Genomic DNA, 24572 nt, shown 5'->3' on the forward strand with positions numbered 1-24572 from the left:
GCATAATGGTTTTTAATTTTCTTTTTTCTTTTCTTCCTGAGTAAGATAATCCAGACACAAAAGAACAGACATAATATGCAGTCACTGATAATTGGATACTAACCCCAGAAAGCTCTGAACACCCCAGAAACAGCTCACAGACTATATGAAGTTCAAGAAAAATTAAAGTCCAAAAAAATTACATTTTTCTAATGACTAGGAGTAACAAATACTTCTCACATACTTAAGGTTATTTTTATATATTCTTCAATAGAGTGGGCATAAATGCCTTAGTTCATTTTGTATTGATATCTTTCTTTCCCTCTTTTATTCAGTATTTCCTATTTTATAAATATTAGAAACTGAATGGTTATCAAATATATGGTTTCTGGATGTCCAGCCACTCCACTCCAAGGTTCATTTTTCAATTGTTGGTAATGGTTGATCTGCAAATATTAAATTTTAAAGTTGTCACTTGTTATTTATCGTTTACATACAAAAGAAACTTGTTTCTCATACAATCATCCATTTTTCTTTTTGAGTTATTTCTTTGTAGCTACATGCATTCTCAACATTTAATGTATGTTTATAGTCTGTAAAATTGAAATTAAGTTCTGCATTTTCTTAAAATTTATTAACGTGAGGTATATTTTGTATTCATCTGTCATTTTTCCTTTAGTTCTTGATTCTCAAGACTATTCTGGTTGGTCAAGGTTTGTGTTCTATGTGGTACCACATTATGCACACAGACTCCTTTTTCTATCAAACCACATGTGTTCTGTACAAGAGAATGCAGAATGAAAATAGCATGTACTTTGATGTCTTATGTAGAGTTTTTTTCTAAACATCTGTTAGATATACTTTATTTTGATGTGATAGAGTCTTTTATTTTCCTGTTTTATTTCAGTATCAAACTCTAAAGAGTTACTTTTAGTTTGCCTTCAGAGAATCTCAGATATATATGTAATTCAGATATCCTTCCATTATACTGTTTTCTTATCATCTATTAATTCTTTTGATCATATTAAAAGTGAATATACTAATTATTTTTCTATATTTTTATTATTTCTAATTTGCTAATTACCATAATTTTAATTTTAATATAATTTGGACTAGTCTAATTTATTGTACTATATTAACTAAAATAATAATGAAAGTTACTTACAGATAAATTCACCTTTGGTCATTTTGTAGTATATTTAAGCATGATAACTCTATTATACACATATGCTCAAACATACACATAACCTATATTTTCTTTTAAATAAGAAAGATGATAAATTTCATAAGTGAAAACTATACAATGTACCCTTTATCTTTATCTTTATGTATTAAATCTATTGAGAAATCTTCATGTTATTTATCTCTTCCACAGGTACTAAATAACAATTTTACTACATCAATCATCAATTTATTTATCAACCATTTGCTTTTTTCATTAATATTCTTTCTATGAAAATGAACAATACTCACTTAACAAGAGTAGTTGACACTTTGTTGATGCCTGGTCAATGATGTGTGCCCATTTACTGTGAAAAAACTTGGATTTTCTTATTCCTTCCCATTTCCACCAAGTCACACACTAGTTATCTAATTTTTTGTTGATATTGACTTGCTCTTTTTGATATGCTTTTGGTTTTGTTTAACTTTCTTGACTTATTTTGCATGAAATATCTCTATTTTTAAAATATTATTCTTTTTTTCTCTCTTACAACTTTATATTTTTTAAAAAGAAAGATACATATACAGATTTTTAAAGGCATTTTGGCATAACACTATATGAATATTTTTTGTCAGTACTTAATTCTTTTAGAGGTTTGATAGCACACATTGAAAGTTTTACATGTAATTTATGCTCATTTTAACTAGTAAGATTTTAATGCATAATATCAAAGCTTTAAAAAAATCAAATACTGACAAAAATGTATTCATATACTTTTATGCAAAAATGCTTAAATTCTGTACATTTATCTTTGTTATTTAAAATAAAGTTGTTCAATTTAAAAAAAATAAGTTAATTTAAAAAGAAAGAAATCCTACTAGTTACCGTAAGCATAAAGTACATGTAAGACAGAATGTAACATGGAGACAATTTTCTTGGAAACTGTATAGATTAAGCATAATAATATTTAAATACAAAAATTGCCACAAGGCTATATTCTTATCTTGTGGATTATTACTGATTTACGGTCCAGGTATACCACACTCAGAGGGTGCTATACACATATTTTTTTTTTTCTAAGAAGGACTGAGTCTTTTATTTTTTAACCTTTGTTTATCTTGAGCTTCATATGGTCTGTGAGTTGTTTCTGTGATGTTCAGAACTTTCTGAGGTTAGTATCCAATTACCACTGGCTGCATATTATGTCTATTCCTTTGTGACTGGGTTACCTCACTCAGGATGATATTCTCTAGATGCATCCATTTTCTTAGGAATTTCATAAAGTCATTGTTTCTAATAGCTGAGTAGTACTCCATTGTGTAAATATACCACAGTTTTTGTATACATTCATCTACTGAAGGACATCTGAGTAAGAAAAAAAAACACATAGTCATCTCACTAGATGCTGAGAAAGCATTTGACAAAATTCAACATCCCTTCATGTTAAAAGTCTGGAAGGAACAGGAATCCAAGGCCCATACCTAAACATAATAAAAGCAATATACAGCAAACCAATAGCCAACATCAAACTTAACAGTGAGAAACTTGAAGCAATACCACTAAAATTAGGAACTAGACAAGGCTGTCTACTCTTCCCCCTACCGATTTAACATAGTACTGGAAATCCTGGCCGGTGCAATTAGATAACAAAAGGAAATAAAAGGGATACAATTGGAAAGGAAGAAGTAAACATATCACTATTTGCAGATGACATGTAAAATATTATTATTTTATTCATTTGGTTATTAGGTTATTAATTAACTTTGTTTGTACCTTCTAAATACTCTCATATAACTCTTTTGCCCTTTTTCAAACTCCTCACCTATTTTTATTAACTCCTATAACATGCACACACACACACACACACACACACACACACAGAGCCACACACACACACACATACACACACATTCCTAAATTTATCCTTTTCATTTACATAATGACACTCGTATACACATCATTTTAGGACAGACCCTTTGATATTGGACAAATAGTAGGCACAATCTTAGTTAGATATGACAATTTATCTCACTTTTAGCATCTCTTAATCATCTTGGTTGTTTTGTTTTCTGTGTGTGTATATGTGTGTGTGTGTGTACAAAAGAGTGGTCTTTTAAAATTTCCCTGTCTAGTATGTCATTTCTATTGCTGCCCTTTCAAGATCCTATTTAGGAGGTCATGTTGGTGAGACTTTATAGGTATACATTCTGACAGTATTAGGAGACAAAACGTCTGATCCTCTGGCTATTAGAATCTTTCCTCCCACTCGTCCACAATGCTCCCTGAGCTTTAGATGTAGGAATAATTTTCAGATGTATCCACTAAAAAGTTGTGCTTTACACAACTCTGCCTTTTTATTTTATTTTCTATATTAATTTATTTAGTTAACTACTGTCTTCCTTCCAGGTCTCTCAGTCAGAAAGACCCCTGCTTCATCCTCAGCCCCTTCTCCTCCAAGAAGGAGCAACACCCCTGGTTATCCTGCCACTCCAGTCCATCAAGTCTCTGCCAGGATAGGAGCATCTGGCAGCCTACTGTTTGAAAAGATCTTCACTGACCCTACATACCATAGAGACCTACCCTCAAAATATATAAAGAACCAAAGAAGCTGGTTTCCAGCAAACCAAATTAACAAATTTAGAATATAGTACAGAGCTAGACAGAGATAGTCAACAGAGAAATCACAAAAGGCAAGGAAGCACTTAAAAAAATGTTCAACTTCCTTAGTCTTCAGGGAAATGCCAATCAAAATGACCCCAAGATTCTACCTCACACCAATCAGAAAAGCTAAGATGAAGTACTTAAGTGACAGCATACATACCTTAGTGAGGATGTGGAGAAAGAGGACCACTTCTCCATAGCTGGTGGAATTGCAAGCTTATACAGTCATTCTGGAAATGAATCTGTTGTTTGCCCAAAAGTTGGAAATAGCACTCCTAAAGACCAAGCTATATAACTGCATTTTAATTTATTGAAGTATATTATAGTGTTCATGGTCTGTTGCAGATTGAGATTTCCTTGAAGAGCAGCAAGAATTGCACATATTTGTGGGCATAAGTACGACTATTTAGAAGATAGTTGGACATTACTTTTTTTTATTAAAATATTGCTTTGTAGATCCTCCTCCCAGGTCTGTGACTATAGAACTGTTGAAATGCCAATAAGTAATTGGCTTGATTCCAGACTAGGTGTGCTTTGTCTCTGAAATATCAGGTTAAGTCCAAGTAGATGAATGTTGGTTACCAGCTCTGCATCCAAGAACTACCTTTGGGGTGATTACGGCTTGCTTGTTACTGATGTGGCTCATAGCATCATAGGGCAGTTGGTTACTTCCCTCTTTTAGAAACTTATATCCCTTTTTTGGATGTAGGGCTAGAGAAGATCTTTTCATAAACTAGTGTCATAGTGGCATCAGCAAAGAGGCATTAAGTGATATTACTTTCACTTCAACATCCATGGGCCTTGCTTATGAAGTGCATAGTGCTCTCAGTAATAGACATCTAATTTGTATCTGTGGGCAGAATAACATGAGTGATAGCAGTAAGCTGTGATTTTTAGGGGTCTCTGAGCAGCAGCATGTGTAGATTTTTTTAAATGAATAGTTAATAGTTGTACTATAACTATTCATAAACATTTGAATCATACTTTATTTTAACTTAATATTTATTTTTTCATCAAAATTATTCATGGTGTGCAAAAAAAGTTAATGGAATTTTGGTTCTGGCCCTTCATGAAAGTAAAATAACTGTGACAAGATGGGACACATTACAGATGATGATGGAGGGCATCCAAGAGTGACCAGTGATGCTACCGTGGAGTTTTAGGAAACCTTCAAGGGGCAGCAGTCTATTGCTTTGCTGTACTGTGCAGTCTGTCTTTTCTCCCAGTTGAATCGAGAGTCTGTCAAATTGCTCATAATAACGTTTACAATTGGCCTATTCAAAATTAACTAAAATCAAAAGGAAATCTCTTAAATCCAAGCAGGCAAAGAAAAAACAAAGTTTAAAATAATTAGTCTTAAGTTATTACCAATTCAGAAAACAGTTCATTCTCTGCTCTTATTTTAATTTGCATGAAGTGTGAACATCTAAAAAATAAAAACATAAGCATAGATAACAAAACGTGAGGTGATGTATATCTGTAGTCCTGGAGACATATTATGTATTTCGTTTGGGAAATGATCAGACTCAGTTTTTGAAAACTCACTGGGGTCTGGGTAAATGTTCTGACACAGAAAGAACAACAGAGTTAATATAACAGCCGAGGGGACTCTGAATAGTCTGAGGGAACAAGTCAAGAACGAAAGACCTCAAAGGCACCCTGTGAGAGAAAGTATGGATTTGTTGGATTTTCTACAGAAGGGAGAATCAGAAAATAATTGAAAAAAAAACATAAGTAAAATATGTGAGAGACAAGTCCACATCAAAAACTTAAAATATTAATCACAGTAAGAGAGGCAGATACTCAGAAAGGTCTGGTTATGTGATGTTACACTGAATCAAACACACACACATACACTCATACACTCATAAACACACTCATGTACACATACACATACACTCATACACACACACATTCATACATACACATGCACACACTGATACAGATTCACACACACACACACACACACACACACACTCACAAACACACACACTCATACACACACACACACACACACACACACACACAAGCACACAAGAGACATCTACAAGGAAGGAAAACAGAATAAAGGTGCACTTCCTCCTAATCACCCTCTCCACCCCATTGCTTGACATTCCCTTATATTGAAAAAACATGCCCTTCCTGGACCAAAAGCCTCTTTTCACATTGATGCCAGACACTGCTATCTTCAGCTGCATACCCAACTGGAGCCATGGGTCTCTCAATGTGTGCTCAATGGTTAGGGTTTTAGTCCATGGGAGCTGATATCTATATGAGTCCTTGCCCCATGGCTTTTCCCTATGCTCTTCTAATCCCACTAGAATCATATTTTAGTAATCATTTACTAATATTCGAAAAATAATTATTTTATTTTGAGAACTCCCTGCCCCCTTAGGCATGCACTTGTCTCTGTGATGTACTGAAATAGAATTCCTTGGTTTGTCTTTTCAGAATTCTAAGTTTGACTCTCCCAACCTCTACAGCAAATCCTCTAAAATTGATCACATAATGGCTCGGACATACATTTCCATAACTTTAATTAGAAATCAATTCTAGATAGTTCTTACAGAGACAAAAAAGATTGGACAGAGTTCCTTCCATTTTTGTAGTGTCCATAAGATAATGCATTCAAATTTTTGTTGTATTGTAGTGGTGGTGGTAGTGGTGGTGCTGGTTAGTTTCAAGAGACTTCTCTCTAATTCTTGTATGAGGCATCATACACTTTCAAAGCAGAAGGAAGAGTTGAAATTTTCTCAGTTTTTATTTGGTCTTTTGTACTAACATGCACAAGAAGAACATTTCAAAGGTGCAGTGATGATGCTATGACCACCTCAAACTCTAGAGAATGAGGCCTCTGAGTGTGTGCATCAAGATAGCGATCTTGGAATTACAAGATTAATATTAAGCTTAATGTTACTTTTGGATTCTTTGCCCTCTTATTCCTCATTCATTAGTTCACTTCTCCAGGAACAAATGTAATTTTGATAACATTTAAATAATAATTTTTTTTGAAATTTATGATATTGTTTATGATGTTTGCTATCATTGTAATATCATTTTCAATATGTTACTCATAACTTCATATATCCAATTGATGAAATTTTAACAACATTTGTATTCATCAGATTTCTCTAGAGTCACAAAATTTACAGAATCTCTCTATCCATTAAGGGAATTTATTGTGATGTTTACAGTCTGTAGTTCAACTTACCCAACAAAGGGCAGCTGTGGATGAAAAGTTTAAGAACTTAGTAGTTGCCCAGTCCTATGAGGCAAGTTGTTTGAGCTCGTATTGTAGAAGTAGAAGTAGGTTCCACCAGATATACTGGGAAGCAAGCCAAAAAAAAAAAAAAAAAAAAAAAAAAAAAAAAGAATGAACCATTCTTCTTCCAATGTCCTTATGTAGGCTTCCTACAGAAGGTGTGTCCCAGATTAAAGGTGTGTACCACCATGCCTGGATTTGAGACTTGTTTTGTTCAAGACTGATCTCAAATTCAGAGGTCTGGTTGCCTCAGTCTCCTGGGATTAAAGGCATGTATTACCTTGTCTGGGACTAAGATTTTTATGGACACATGCTTCATGAGCTCCATGCCAAGATCCAGGTCAGAAACCTATGTCTTCCAGCCTCAAGATCTGAATTATAAGTGTTACCTCCAATAATGCTGGTTTGTAGTTTATTCCTGATATAGTCAAGTTGATAATTAGAAATAGCCATTATACAACCTTATTTACTATGACAATACATTTAAAAACAAGCATTCCCCAAAACTTTCTTTTATTTTTTGTATTTAACCAAGGTTTATTTTCTTTTTTTTTTTTTTTTTTTTTTTTTGCATAAAAGTATATAATACATTTTTGTCAGTACTTGTTTTTTTTTTTTTTTAAAGGTTTGATAGGTGATCAAGATCCCACCAGTTACAATGAGCAAAAAGTACTTGTAAAACAAGATGCAACCTGGAAATAGTCAAAGTTTTCTTAGTGTGTAAAGATTTTTTTTTTTTTTTTTGTAACAATGAGCAGACAGTACAGGTAATACAGGGTACAACCCGGAATTTGTCAATGTGTTCTTGGTGGGTAAGGATTGAGCATGACTATTTTTTTTGGTTTTGTTTTCTTTTTTTCTTGGACTTCATACAGTCTGTGAGTTGTTTCTGGGGCAGTGCGAGCCTCTGGGGTTAGCTTCCCACTATCAGTGACTGCATATTATGTCTGTTCTTTTGTGACTGGGCTATCTCACTCAGGATGATATTTTCTAGATGCAGCCATTTTCTTAAGAATTTGGTTAAGTCATTGTTTCTGGTGGCTGAGTAGTATTCCATTGTGTAAATGTACCACAATTTTTTTGTATCCATTCATCTTCTGGATAATTTTTTATCAAGATTTATATTGGAATGGTGTTTGCAGACAAATCATTTTTTCACCCACACCTTTCAAAATGTAGTTTGCTTAGTCTTACTACATAAATGACTTGTTGTCTGAATATTAACAACATTTTTAATAAATTCTGAAAATTTATTGAAGAGAAATTCAAGGGCTGGATTTTGCTTTTCATAAGGAAACTAGCTTGTATATACCAAGTTATCAATAGTATTTGATGTGTTTGCCACAATTTGAATCAGTTAATATATCAATGATTTATTACCATACATGCTTATACTTTAATTAAAATATTACATAATCTAATGCTACATTTAATAATTATCAATAACATAAATTGTTATGATTTTTATATCTCTCATTGCTTTACCAATATTTTTTATCAAATTACAACTTTGGTTGTTTGACATATTGTTAACATTGCATATCAATTCTTTCCTTCTTCCATTGAAATATAAAAACAATTACTTCCCTTCCAAAAATGCTATATACGATACAATATTACATCTTTAACTCTGTGGCTCACCTTTATAATAGAGCTTGAAGTCCTAGCTCAAAGTAACTTTCAAAATTAATGACTTTGCCATTGTGTCCTTAACCTTTGGAAATTATTCGTCTGTAAGGAATCATACATTATTCTACCTAGCAACTGTGCATTGGAGTGAAGGCTGTAAATCTTTAGGTCATGATCCTAATGTGGTCTAGAGTGCATAAATAGTTTTATAGAGTGAATTCATGTGTGTCACGTTAGCTTTAGGAGTGCTGTATGTCTCCATTTAACAGCAAGAAAACGACATTTTATGAAAGCAATACAAGAAAACTGTTCATGTTACATTCTTTATTGGCTCCATTTCTGTATTTTTTTTCTTTACCCTTCTTTCACATTTGTGTACTAAAGTCAAATGTAGTAGAACTGCTTTATTGGGTAACCACCCTACCCACAAGAAGTTTCCCTGTATCTGGTGGCATACAAGAATGACAATATCACCTCTTCACTAAATCTAAACATTTATTCCCCTCCTGGATTTCATATTGCCCTCTTATCAATCTTCTAACAGATTAATTGATTGAGGCAGTAAAGAAAGATTAATTAGAGAAAGCACCAAAAAGTATCAGTTTCGTATTAACGAATGAGACAGAGATATTCTCTTAAATTAACAGGACCAACAATGGGCCCAAACTTGAATTCTCCACTTTTCATTTTGTATTTTTCGTTTGTGTGTAGTCTGTAGAAAATACCCTGTCTGTTACCTGTCTATTATGTGCATCTGATACGTCTATGTTGGCTGGGTGTAAACCTGTGTTTGTTCTGTATTCATTTAAGAACATATAAGCACGGCTTGTGAAAGCCATGAAAGAATTCTTTACCAAAATCTTTATCAGCATTATACAAAGTAAAAAATTAATTTTCTGAATCACAACTGACTCAGAGTATCACTGGAATCTACACACAGATAATATTCACATGGTACTTCAGACATTTTGGCATACGTCTTGTCTTTTATTAGTGTTGCTTTCAACATATTGGAAACACTTAGCAAATGATTACCATTACACACGCACACACACACACACACACACACACACACACACACACACACATAGACACAGAAAGATAGACAATTGTGTGTCAGTACACACCAGTTTTTCTAGATCTAGGTCAGGAAGACTTTATATAAATTGGGCTTTGACTTAAATTGTGATGGATAATGCATGGGAATTCTAAGGACAGCAGAGCTGGCTCTTAAAAGTATATTCATCATCAACAAGATGAGTAAAGAGAGGATCAGATTCAGTACAATATTTTCAAGGCATAGTGTCAACTCTGCTACAGGATCCAGCAAAAATCCAGTGACTGTAACCAAGACATGCTTTAAGAAAAAAAATATGTCAGAATAAAGAGAGCTAATTTCCACTATTTTACAAATATTCTAGGTTAGTTTTACTTTTTTTTTCTGCAAATGAGAATAACATCTTTTAAGCTATTAAGAAAATAATCTATCTCTATATTGAATATTTAAAGTTTTCATGCTCTAACACTAATCGTTTTAATTAATATCTGATGAAAAGCCACATACAAATTAAAAGAATACTGTTGTCATTACAGTAGACAAAACCTCTATGTTGTCGGTCTTATTGCTCCTATCAACCCCCACACATTGTGTTAGTTTTCTATTCTCTTTGTCCTAATTTTCTCATGCATTCCTCCTTCTGTTTTCTTTTGTTTCCTGAAACCTAATAAACATGATGTCATCCCTCTTGATACTCAAAAATTCCTAATAAAACAAAATCCCTAGAACAATGTATGTAGTTGTCTTAGGCTCAAATGTTACTGAACAGTGAATTTGACGACCAAAATAATACCCAAGAAAGGGTGGATCAAAAAAGGGATTCCTGAGTGGATCACTTTGCCCCTCCAGGAACAGTTATCATCAAAATTGTATAAATTATTAATCAATGGACTAAATGCTAATGGGCTACTTTCCATAATTGCTCTATGAAAATAATGGTTTCAAGATTCAATCAAGTTTGCTAAAAGATTTATCTTCATGATAAAATAATCACCTCTATTATATTAACATTCAGGCTATAAGGATCATAAATATCTGATGCAAAAATTTCAATATATTTTGTAATATTTGTTGTAACTGTTAGTAATGTTATCCAATTGTATAAATATTTCTAAATTACCATTGATAAACTAGGTTCAAAGTAATCACAACTTCTAAGACATATATGAATGGTTTACTAACTATAAAATATTATGCGTTTAGTACCAGATTCATACCTCAAAACCTAAAGTCATAAAATCAGTCATTTTCACTTTATCTTAGGAATCCTTTCATAACTGGTGCTTTACTATAGGTTAGGCAAGGATGGAGAATGGCTTAGAAAGATTGCTACATCAACGATTTTCACTGTCTACTTCAGAAATGCTAAGTATTCCACAACGATGAAATCATTTGTGAAGATCCAGACAGAAATGAATGGGTACACTTCCATACAAACATGCACACAGTATCTCCAACAGCCCGCTCCCTCTGCAGCCCTGTTCTGGACTGTGCTCACTAATATGTGAGGATAAACGGCAGTGGGGGGTCCTCAAAGACTGTGCTTTCCAGATCTGTTACTGCTTCAGTTTCAGAAAAAAGAGAGAGAGGTGGTTCTTAAGTTTATTTAAAAAAATGTACAAACATTCTGCTTATCTGTTCCTTTAAAGCAGTATTGAATCTCAGAAAAACCAAGATGCAATATTCACTTAATACCAATTAGAGAAAACAGGAAATGGCATGTCTGCTGTAAAGTGGACTTTGCTGTATAGAAAAAAAAATAAACTAAACTTCTTCATCTCTTGGTGATATTCCAGATTGCATATGCCCACAGAATAGTCTCACACTGAGTTCCTCCATGTGTGTTTTTCAGCTGCACTCCAACTCTGATAAAGGTGATGGTTCCGTCAAGTACATTCTTACTGGAGAAGGTGCTGGGACTATATTCATCATTGACGACACCACCGGTGACATCCACTCAACCAAAAGCCTGGACAGAGAGCAGAAGACTCACTATGTGCTTCATGCCCAGGCCATTGATAGACGGACGAACAAGCCTCTTGAACCTGAGTCTGAGTTCATCATCAAAGTGCAGGATATAAATGACAATGCTCCAAAGTTCACAGATGGACCATACATCGTTACTGTGCCTGAAATGTCAGATATGGGTAAGGAAGTTATTTTTCTAAAAACTCATTCACATTATAATTAACAAAAAAACATCTTTTAAAGAATGGCTTTAAGTGCATTTTTTGAATTTGAGAAAGTTCTAAAATCTTATATTTTTATTACAGTAAAAACTTATCAGTTATTTATATATATATAAATATATCAGAACCTTATATTTCCTATTAATTTTTATATGAATGTATAGAAATAGTTTGCACATCCAAGGTAAAAATTATAATTGAGTATCAGATGTAATCCTTATCTATTGGCATTATTTTTGATTATGCAATTTTTTTTATATTATGAATATTATGAATTCCTACACATTCAACAGAAACTGCCTTGAAGACAAAATGCCTTTGTACTTCATGCTGTACCCTTGATAATCATAATACATTCTTCATAATTATAATAACATTAGTATAGAACTTATTTCTCATTAACCAAGGAATTATTCATATTCTAGCACTTACATATTTATTTCAAAATATACAAAACAATGTTTCTCATTGTGAGATTATTTTAAATGTGCAGACAGCATAACGTACACATTCCAACCTCTCAGTTTTGAGAAATAAATAAGGAATTAGTTTAAGATTCACCTCAATGCATGACTGTACTATAATTGAAAACTCGTTCAGTTCTCCAGTTTTTTTAAATTTGTGGAACACATCCTTTACTCACTGATTTTTGTGGCTCATCTACTTCTCCTTATTTTTCTTACACACATCAATTTCCTGACAGTAATTAAAATGACCTTAAATAATCACATTAATTTTTGCTGTCTCTGTGAGACTTCTTGTTTTCTGGAAACATTTCTGGAGTGCTGGTTTTTGCATTTCATTTAAATATATATATATAACAACTTTGTACTGAATCAGGATATTGCAGTCACTGATCACATCTCTCTGTGAATGCTCACATAAAACTTCCTGACTGAGAAAGTAGAGCTTCTGTTCCCTTTTAGAATAACAGCCTGTTTTAGGTCTCCAGAGAGCCAGGTAGCTCTTTAGCTGATGGAGAAAGGGTAGGAATCAAGAGCAAGATGTTCTCAGCCAGAGTCTCTGGGGAGTAAACAATTTCCCAACCTTCTCCCTCTGCAACAGAATTCAGGGACTAACGTTAGCAATTCTTGGCAGATGCTTAGAATATGTGCATGCTTATTAGCCTCTAAGGACATTTCAGGAAAAATGGGTAAGAGTCTGTGAGCAAAAACTTGAAAATAAATTTTCATTCCTTGCCAAAGCCCTGTAGGCCAACATCACATAGCCTAAGTCCCCTTTACTTTACACACATGACATTCTTTTATACACCATCATTTGTAAGAAGTTTGATGGTAGCCTTCCAGTGTCTGGTAGAGGATCAGAGCAAAAGTAAAACCCCATGAGTCATATGGAGATAACTCTGTAGGCAATGCAAACTCGACATCAGTCCAAGGCAGTTTCCAATGAGCAGTAATAAAAGAAAACTGGAGATGTTCAGGGCATATAGCAGAGAGCTGGGGAATTATTGGTAGAATATGGAACAGCTTATATACCCTGAAGTTCTGAGATAGACTGGATTGTGGTTATAGGACAACATTAATTTTTGAAAGTAATAAAATAACCAACACAGTCAAATGCTGTCTATATATTAGTGTGGCTCCAAGTAAGGATGTTTTTATGATAAAAATATTTAGGGGTCAGATGCCAAATAAGAAAAATTATACTTTATCATTCTTTTATATAAACAGGAGTTCATTAAGTGACAAATGTGTGTGTGTTTGTGTGTGTGTGTGTGTGTGTGAATTTTGTTTTATGTTATCTGTAACAATGGAAGGCATTGGAAGATGTAGAGAAGAAACTGAAGTATTAGCCAACCAAAGTCTGGCCCAACTTGATATCTATTTCATGGAAAAGAGCTAAACCCTGAAGTTATTAATGATGTCCTCCTGTCCTTGCAGACAGAAACCCAGAACAAGTGACAGAATCAGAGGCAGAGGCCCACAGCCAAACATTGCACAGAGCTTGGGACTATTGCTGAAGGGTGAAAGGGAGGCTGGAGGAAGCTGGAAAGGTCAAGGACACCACAAGAAGACCTATGGAGTCAACTAACTTGAGCCCACTGGTACTCACATAAACTGAATCACCAACCAAAGAGCATGAATGGGCTAAACCTAGTACCTACTTAAATATAGTAGTCATGCAGATTGGTCTTTATGTAGGGCCCCTAACAATTGAAAGGGTGGCTGCCTCTGACTCTTTGCCTGCCTTTGGATCCCTTTCCCAAGCTTGACTGCCTTGTTTAGCCTTAGGAAGAGAGGATGTACCTAGTCCTGTTGTGGGTTGATATTTAGAACTGGCTGGCACTTATGACAGGTCTCCCCTTCCTTGAGTAGAATGGGAGGAGTAAAAGGAGAAGTGGGATGTGAAGGTGGGACTGGAAGAAAAGAAAAGACAGTGATATAATCAGGATGTTAAGTAAATAAACAAAATGTATTATTTGTAATAATTCCTAAATGCATACTCTATTTTAGTAAATATTTTACTATAAACTACTACAGATTTAGTAAATTTGGACTCTATTTTATTGCTATCAGTGATAAATGAGTCAAAATTTTCTGGGTTCTCTTTTAAAGGTATTTGAGAAAAAAAACTAAGAAAAAATGGAAGACAATTTGTCAGCTATGATTGCAGAAATAAAATGCTAATATACTGCAGACAAGGGACCATCAGATGACAGCAGTAGAGACAGCTCCCTGCTTTCTGACTTTGCAGATGATGGTTTATTGAGAGATAGTCAGACACTCATATTAAAAAAAAAGTCTGTGATAATTTAAACATTAAATAGAAAGATTTGAAGCGTTGGGAGGTCGGCTATGTGGCTCTCAAAACCTAGAAGGTTGATTATTTTCAGAATGGAAGGATTGTCAATTGCATTTTGAGCTATTCCAGGGAATGAAACCTGATGCTGTCAGCTAGGGAACTATGCTGTAGTCTTGTGCATTAAAATCTCTGCTCAGTGGGCCAGAAAGTTCACTGCAAGCTGTGTGGCACTTCACAGAAGGGCAGCCTTCACTATAAACAAATGTCACCCTTTTATCCTTCCTGACACACTTTGCCAGTTATCTAAGCTTTCTCTCTGCGCTACTGAAGAACCATTCAAACGTTAACTTGAGTTCGGGTCTCTTACTAGCCTGGTGCTTGCCAATTACACCAATGTTGCCTTCCAAAAAGTCCCAGGAATGTGCAGGTTTCTGCTTTTCCAGGATTTGTATTACAAACACATTTCACTTTGCTACATTCATGTGACTGCTAAAGATAGAACTCAGGGCTTAATGATGTCTTCAGAGCAGGCACTTTTCTAAATACACTATCTCCCAGTCATATGAAATTAATGTTTTTAAGTTTTTAGTGGGGAAATGTGAGCTAAAACATTGAATCCAATGTTGAATCTCAAGGAAGGTGCAGATGGATTCTCACTTCTGATTAGAAGCAGAGATGCTGTACCTTACCTTTAAGAATCTTGATTTTTTTGTTGACACGCTAACTTTTTTCCATTTTCTTACCCACAGATTATGATTTCAGATAATTTGCTGTAACTGAATATTCTATTTCTGCTTGAGTGCAGCTAACAGCATATTTCACTTATTCAAATCATGCTTATGATCAAAATTATTTGTACCCACAGAAGATCTAATTAATATATTAATGAGATTTGCTCTTTTGAATATAGGCTTTCTGCTCTACAAAACATCTAGAATTCTTCATCTGAAATTGGGCATAAATTTGCCAGAGTCTGTGAGTGTAAGTCACCATAGCAACCGTGAGAATGATCAAACAGACAACTCCAAGAAACACTTGTTAAACACTTGCTAAGTGTCAGCAATCTACTATGTTTACAATAATACTATGTATTTGTCACAAATGTTATCACAGTGTCAACATGATGATTATTCTTGGTTTACCAGGGATAAAAATTAAATATAGCATAGCAGTATTTGTCAAAAATAACATAGTTATTAAGAAGTGCATGATCAACTTTCTAAGTTAGGAATATCTTTGGGTCTTATTTTCATATTTCACAAACAAAATTAAAAATGTAATACATGTTATTTGTAGAAAAATTCTTTTAGGAAAATTCCAGAAGCACAAGGGTAGCAGTATAAAAAAGAAGATGTTGGAGGATCAAGTTTAAGAAAATCAACTTTTTGACACATTAAACTGAATTTATTTATTACTAGTTTATCCTACTGGCTTGCCAAATATTTGGAAGATTAAGTTTTTTTTTTTGTTTGTTATTTTTTAATGGGTGAAAGATAAACCAAACCTAGGAACAGAAAAAGAACAATTTTTTTTAATTTTGAACAAAATAATGTTGTCATTATATAACACTAACATCTACACACACACATGTGCTTAGTTAGAAGGTGAACTTTGGTTTATTATAAAATTCTTAATGAAGTTACAAAATATAATTTTTAAATTTAAAATATTATAAAATATTATTTTTACAGGTAGTGCATTCTAATAGTTTTAAAGAAACAATGAACATGTCAGTGAGTAGTGAAGTCACTTTCAAGTGGGGAAAAACATCACACAGAGTGAAATCAGAAGTCAGTATCAGACATTGAGAATATGTGCATTCGCCCTACAATGAAGAACAAAGCAGCCCAGTCCATGGAATAATGATATGCCTACAATATCACTATTTGACAGCCCTTACCTCATCTGCCTACACAGGGAAAACAGAAATCATTACTTATCCTTCGTAACACCAAGGAACTATGCATCTCTGAGTTCACCAAAACTGATTCTAAAGACAGCTCTGATGAAGTTCAAATATCTTTTGGCTAGACGTGCAGATAAAAACATTGTATTTACATTTGAATCCATGTGAGCTTAACCTCACAATAGTAAGACATCCAAGATAAGGCTAATACCTTCTCATCAATAAGTTTGCCCAATATCAGGCCTCCATATCTATTGCCACATAGATTGTTTCATCCACGTGCAAACATAGATAGAATTGGTTTTGTAAAATACTTTTGGGTAACACTTCTTCTATTAGTATAATTTCCACACTACACATTCTTCTATTATATTTCAGGTTGTTGCAGTTCCAAGTTTTGATCTACAGCCAATGCAGTCCTTGCAGTAGGATACATTAGCATCATTTCTGGACACTAATCCATGGTATCAGTAGCATCATTCACACTATCCCCAAACCTGATATTTCCAGATACTGCTCAATATCCTTAGAGAGAAATTCACCATTACCGTGTGAGAATTATTAGCCCAGAGAATATGCAGGACCAAGAAATGACAAAATGTAGAAACATGAATAAAAGAATATAGTGTATAATTTATAACCCCATACAAAGTAATTCCATAGTGCTAGAATGCTCTAGTCATCTATTTTACAACCAAAGTTATTTTACATGCAAATTTCATGTTGAAATATTAATTATCATATTAAAATACATAATGGCATAATATAGAAACAAAACGGAGGACAAAATGAGAGTATCTTGGCTGTAGAACAGGGAGCAGTGGTTTGAGTACTTCAGACTTATGATCCACAAGATTCAAAAAAGTTCAGTTTGAAACCTTTATGTAGATTATATATAGTAAGTGTAATTAATGGTCTAGGGATGACCATATGGTTGACTACTTACACATTTACTAAGTGCATATTATTATATTTATATTTATACATATTTAACAAGTTTTGTTGGAGAAGGATGTTTGAAAATATTATATAGCACATATAAATTTTATCAATTCACATCTTTTTCCTTTGCTTACCACTGCAAGGCCTAGTCTAGCTGGTACTGTTAATCACCATAGTCCATTTCTGTTGTCACATTCATGTTAGAACCTGACTCATCTGTAAAAATATGACCTTACAATACAATGCTGAATGCACAGAATCTTTTGGGTCTCACTTATGATGGCTCTGCTGAGAACAGCATGTAATGTAATTGGCGGTATGGTGATGGAGAGCTTCAGGGACTGAGGAATGAGCATATTTTTAAACATCACGTCTCTAGCAAATTAACTATGGTCCCACAAGAGCCACTGTGGCTCCTTAAAGACAGTCTCCCCCAGTGACATAGTGTCATTTCACTAGACCTCTTTTCCTGAAAGTGCCCTCATGTCCCGGTATCATTGCACTGGGGAACAAGCTTGCAGCACATGAGCCTCCAGAGGTTGTCTTTTACCTGGAGAAGACTTGTGGCAACATTGAACTTTTCTCCCTCTCACTGTCTTTAAAGTATGCCTTTTTTCATTTTCAGTACCTAAGAGGGTATTATTTAATAGTTCACATTATTTTTATACTTTTATGACCTGTTTAGCCAATTTAAAACTGATGCTAAAATGTGACATATTCAGCAATATGACAAACCATAGTCAAAATGAGTAGTCACCATTGTATAAAAGAGTACCTGGTTTTGTTTTTTTTTTTTTTTTTTTTTTTGAGTCAGAAGTAGGTGATTATCATATCTGAAGAAAAAAAAAACGGGGTGAATATTAAGCAATATTTAAATGATGTTAACATCTTCATAAGACTGTTTCTTAAATAATTAAAACATCTAGTTATTAGAACAGGTTATAGAAATAGAGGTTATTAATATCCATCTATTATATACAGTGTATTTGCCCCCTCCAATGTTCAGAGCACAGTGCATTTTTTGTATGTTCCTTGTTACACAGCAACGGCAGGCAGCAGCTGTTGCAACTTTATTGCACTGCTTGTTGGGACCTTGATTTAGATCTGCTGAAACATCCTGGGAGCTCCATTCTGGACACCTTCCAGCATTCAAGCAGTCAGATTCACATAGAAACCCTAGAGACATGATCTCGGGGATGACATGATATTAGTAATATGAGGCTTGTATTACAGTTCACTTGGTAGATGGCTTGTACTTGAAGATTTAAGTGGTTGACCTGAGGAACCACTCACTAATTGAACAAAAAATTCTCAAGTCATTTCACTCCCACCCTTTCCTTGTCTTTTTTTTTTTTTTGTTTTGTTTTTTTTTTTTTAATCTTACTACTAAGATTCCACAGCTTCTAAAGCAACAGCACCATTGAGAGATCAAGTTTTAAGTACATGAGCTTACATGGTGATGTTTCACATCCTCCCTCCCACCCACCTCCAACAAGAACCAAATAAACAAAAACGAAGCGGTGGTGAGTCCTCCATCACCTCTACCAGTGTGGTAATGTTTCCAGAGCTTGAGAGAGAAGCTTCGGGATTTGGTTTCAATTTAAAATGTTTATATTGGAAGATATTTTTGACAGAAAGCAAAGGCTAGGTCCAGAATGGGAAGAACAATTTGAAGAGGAACTTCAGGATCCCTGAGACTACTTCATTTCAGTCTAATTATTTTTTCTAACCTTCTCACTCAAAGTAAAACATTGTCTCAGTACATGTTCTATAAATATTTGACCACGCTTTCCACAAGTACTTTCATGCTGAAATCAAATTTTGTAGAAATACGGACTTTTAATATGTGCAACCTGCTGTTTGGCTATCTGGTTAAATTTTGTTGTAATTGAAACAAGTGATGGTTCATTTAAACTTTTCCTCTGTATAACTGCATCATTTAGTTCTAAATTGATTTAGGAACAAATAACTCAAGCTCAGTACCTCTCACTATTTCAATGTATATTGAATTTTTGGAGTTCCTTTTACCTTTTTAGAAAACTCTTAGAATGCTTTGATAAAGTTAGCAGCTCATAAAAACAAAATCCAGAGTATAAAAAATAACACTGTTATGTATTTTGTGAACCATACCTCCCTCAAATTAAACCCATATATAATGTTTTTATGTTTGATAAAGGATGCTGCCATATGCACACAATTCTTTGTAGAAAATTTAGCACACATATAATAGTAAGATAGTGAAGAAAACCTTAATAAAATAACCCAAGGAAGTATGAACACAAATGTGATGATATTTGAAAGATGTACTTAGTATGTTTATTTACCAGACAAACTCTTAGATACATTTTATATTGAACTTGGAGGTCATTGAAATTCAGCAAAACCTAGAAAAAACAAAACAAACCAACCAAACAAACAAACAAACAAAAAGACTGGTATGAGGTAGAATCTCAGGCTCTTTTTCCTCTAATGATTAAGGATGTTCAACATGTCTTTAGGTGTTTCTCAGCCATTCGGTATTCCTCAGTTCAGAATTCTTTGTTTAGATCTGTATCACATTTTTTGGTATGGTTATTTATTTCTCTGGAGTCAAACTTCTTGAATTCTTTGTATATATTGGTTATTAGCCTTCTATTGCATCTAGAATTGGTAAAGATATTTTTCCAATATGTTGGTTGCCATTTTTTCCTATTGAGAGTGTCCTTTGCTTTACAGAAGCTTTGCAATTTTATGAGATCACATTTGTTGATTTTCCATCTTATAGCATAAGCCACTGGTGTTCACTTCAGGAAAATTTCCCCTGTACGTATGTGTTCCAGGTTCTTCCCGAATTCCTCTTCTATTAGTTTCAGTGTATCTGTTTTTGTTTTGTTTTGTTTTGTTTTATGTGGAGGTCTGATTCATTTGGGCTTAAGCTTTGTACAAGGAGATGAGAATGAGTGGATTTGCATTTGTCTGCATGCTGACTGCCAGTTGAACCAACACCATTTGCTGAAAATGCTGTATTTTTTTCCCATTAGATGGTTTTAGCTCCTTTGTCAAAATCAAGTGACCATAGGTGAGTGGGTTACTTTCTGGGTCTTCAATTCAATTCCATTAGTTTACCTGCCTTTCTGTACCAATACCATGCAGTCTATACTATGATTGCTCTATAATACAGCTGATGATCAGGGGTGGAGATTCCTGAAGAAGTACTTATATTGTTGAGAATAGTTTTCCTATCCTGGGTCTTTTTGTTATTCCAAATGAGTTTGCAAATTGCTTTTTCTAGCTCTATGAATAATTGAGTTGGGATTTTGATGTTGATTGCACTGAATCTGCAGACTGCTTTCAGAATGATGGCCATTTTTACTATATTAATCCTGCCAATCCATGAGGATGGGAAATCTATTCACCTTCTGTGATGTCCTTTGATTATTTTTTTCAGAGACTTGAAGTTCTTGTCATGCAGATATATCAATTGCTTGGTTAATGTCAGACTAATTTATTTTATGTTATTCATGACTATTGTGAAGGGTAGCATTTTCCAAATTTCTTTTACAACTTGTTTGTCCTTTCATAGAGGAAGGTTACTGATTTGTTGGAGTTATTTTCTATCCACCCACTTTGCTGAAGCTTATTATCAGGTTTAAGATTTGTCTAGTAGAATTTTTTGGTTCAAAGAAAGACACTATCATATCATCTGCAACTAGTGATAGTTTGACTTCTTCCTTTCCAATTTGTATCTGTTTGAACTCCATTTGTTGTCTAATTAGTCTTTATAGAACTTCAAGTCCTATATTGAATAAGTACCAAAGGAATGAACAGCTTGTCTAGTCCCTGATTTTAGTGGGATTGCTTCAAGTTTCTCACTGTTTAGTTCGATGTTGGCTACTAGTTTGCTGTATACTGCTTTTATTATGGTTAGATGTGGACTTGAATTCTTGATCTTTCCAATACTTTTATCATGAAGGGGTTTTCAATTTTGTCAAATGTTTTCTCAGTTAATGAGATGATCATGTGGTTTCTCTCATTTAGTTTGTTTATATAATGGATGACTCTAATGGATTTCCATCCCTTGGATGAAGCCTACTTGATCATGATAGGTGTTCATTTTGACATGTTTTTGGACTTGGTTTATGAAAATTTTATTGAGTATTTTTGCATGTTTCCATGAGCTGTCCATTGATGAGAGTGGGGTGTTGAAGTCTCCTACTATTATTGTGTGAAATGTATACTTTGAGCTTTAGTAAAGTTTGTTTTAGGAATGTGGGTGCCCTTGCATTTGAAGCACATATGATCAGAACTGAGCATTCATCTTGGTAGATTTTACTTTGATGAGTATGATGTGTCCTTCTTTATCTTTTTGATAAGTTTTGGTTGAAACTTGATTTTAATTAATGTTAGAATGGCTACTTCAGCTTGTTTCTTGAGACCACTGCTCGGATTTTTTTCAACCTTTTACTCTGAGGTAGTGTTTGTCTTTGTCACTGAGGTGTATTTCCTGTATGCAACAAAATGCTGGGTTCTGTTTATATTTACAGTCTTTTGGTCTATGCCTTTTTTATTAGGAGATTCAATCCATTGATGTTAAAAGATATTAAGGAAAAGTGATTGTTGACTCATGTTATTTTTCTTTTTAAAGATGAAATTATATTTGTGTCTTCATCTTATTTTGGACTTGTTGAGAGAAAATTACTTTTTTGGTTTTTTTTTCAAAGTTATTTATTTTATAAAATATTATAGCTCACAAAATTTGTTGCATAATAATGTATGGTGAGTACATATTTATTTTTTTTTCTTTTTGTTTTTCCTAAGAATGACTGATGCTTCCACATTGTGGCCTTCCTTCTTTTTGAGCTTCATAAGATCTGTGAGTTGTTCCTTAGATATTCACAGCTTTACAGTGTTAGTATCCAATTATCAGTGACTGCATTTTCTAGAATGTAGTTTCCCTCCCTGCATTGGAGTTTTCCATCTATTATTCTTTCTAGTGATGGATTTCTGGATAAGATATTGTGTACATTTGTTTTTCTCACAGAGTATCTTGGTTTCTCCATCTATGGTAATTAAGAGATTTTCTGGGTATAGTAGCCTTAGCTGGCATTTATGTTCTCTTGGGGTCTGTATAATGTCTATCCAGGATCTTCTGGCTTTTAGTCTCTTGTGAGATGTCTGGTATAATTCTGATAGCTCTGCTTTTATATGTTACTTCATATTTTCCTCTTGCTGTTCTTAATATTCTTTCTTTTTTGTGCATTTGGTGTTTTGATTATTTTGTGACAGGAAGAATTTCTTTTCTGTTCCAATCTATTTGGAGTTCTGTAGGTTTCATTTATGTTCTCTGACATCCCTTTTTTAGGTTAGGGAAGTTTTGTTTTATGGTTTGGTTGAAGATATTTATTGGCCCTATCACTGGAAGATATTTACTGGAACCTATCACTACTATCAGCCTGTGACCCTGTGATGATAGGTTTATCAGCACTCCTGGAAATCAGCTCTCTCCAGGAGGAGTTCCAGTACAGTGAGCTGTGACATAAGATTGACTCTGGGGCATATATTGAGGAAGGAATGTTACATATTTTATTTAAATGCAAGCATTTTATGTTATAAATGCCTCTGAGGACTGTCTTTATTTTGTCTCATACAGTTCAATGTGTTTTGTTTCCAATTTATTTTATGTAGTTCTAGAATTTGTTAAATTTTCTTTTTCTATTTCATCATGACTCACCAATATTTAGTAGTTTCTTTTTTAGTGTTATAGATTTTGTTTCTCTTTCCCAGTTTTGGTTTCTGTTATAATTTTCTGTTGCTTCTTTTACAATTGATTTAATTTATTCAATTTAGTTTAATTTGCTAAGTTGAAATGCAGGATGAGGATATAATTTTAATTTTTCTATAGTTGTTATATGTCGTTTTATGGTCTAATATGTTTTTATATTAGGAAAAATACCATAGTCTACTGAAGTGATGTTTAAAAAATAGATCTTGTGTTCTCGCCCAATCTGGTAACTGTGTTTTATATTGTTTTTATTCAAAGGCAGTTAAATGTATGTTTTGATAGCAGAAATATTGATTATTTTTGATTTTAGGTCTTTTTTGAATAATTGTACTAACATATTTATTTCTCCTTTATGAACATTTGGGTATGATCATTTTTCTCTTAGGAAGATTGAGGTAATTATTATTGAACTCTTTGTAAAGTTGGTTCTGTTCTCATAAATTACTATTTATCATGGAAAAAATTATTCAAATTCACTAGTTAATCAGGGATTGGGCAGAAATAATATGATTTAACAACGATGGTCTTTTTTGACAATGAAAAAATAACTATGCCTTCTCTCTGGTTAAGGTTTTTCTGTGAATTTAGTAAACACAGTTTTCATTCCTTTATAGATGATTCAACTATTCTCACTTGCAGAGTTCATTACTGTTGTTTATTCTCTGTTTTAATGTTTCAACTACAATAAGCCATTGTGAATTTTCATTTTAATTTTTTCTTTCCTTCCTTCCTTCCTGTCTTTTTCTCTCTTTTTTTTCTTTTATTTCTTTTTAGTCTACTTTATGTTCTGTCAGTCTTTTGTACCTAGATAGGCATTCCACCTGGTATGGAAATTTTGTTGTGTTTTTATGAAGGATATTTTTTGTGTGCCTTCATGGTGATTTTATTTAAATTTTTAATTCATGTTATATCTTCTTAATTTTTTTTGAAATACCAATACTTGTCCATGTTCTACTCAATTTGTATTGGTTCTTATTGAGTGATCTAACTCCAATAATTAGCATTTTGTCCACGGTTCGTTTTACAGCCTAATCCATTCAGTAGGTGAAGCTTTCCACTGAGATTCATAATTGATTTCTTGAATTTTTCATTTACAACATTGTTCCAGTTTAGGAATTTTTAAAATAGAATCAAGCCCTATTTTTATGTGTTCAATTTTCCTGTTTTTATTTTGACTTTATTTTTTTGGTTTTTGTCTTTTATCATTTAATTCAGCATTATTATAATCATTAGTTTGAATTGGATTTAACTTTGTCCACAT

At 33.6% G+C, this 24572-nt stretch overlaps 1 protein-coding gene across 1 annotated transcript in view; it reads left to right on the top strand.

Annotated features, from left to right (window-relative positions):
- Positions 1 to 24572, top strand: part of CDH18 (cadherin 18) — a gene marked incomplete at both ends in the record, with an annotated part of 287053 nt that overhangs the window by 42680 nt on the left and 219801 nt on the right. The window contains one exon of the mRNA XM_080933534.1: positions 11603 to 11897. Coding sequence (XP_080789660.1) covers positions 11603 to 11897 — 295 coding nt within the window. The remainder of the gene's footprint in view (positions 1 to 11602; positions 11898 to 24572) is intronic.

The sequence above is a fragment of the Micromys minutus genome (assembly GCF_963924665.1).
Source record: "Micromys minutus genome assembly, chromosome: 20".
Classification (NCBI taxonomy): Eukaryota; Metazoa; Chordata; class Mammalia; order Rodentia; family Muridae; genus Micromys; species Micromys minutus.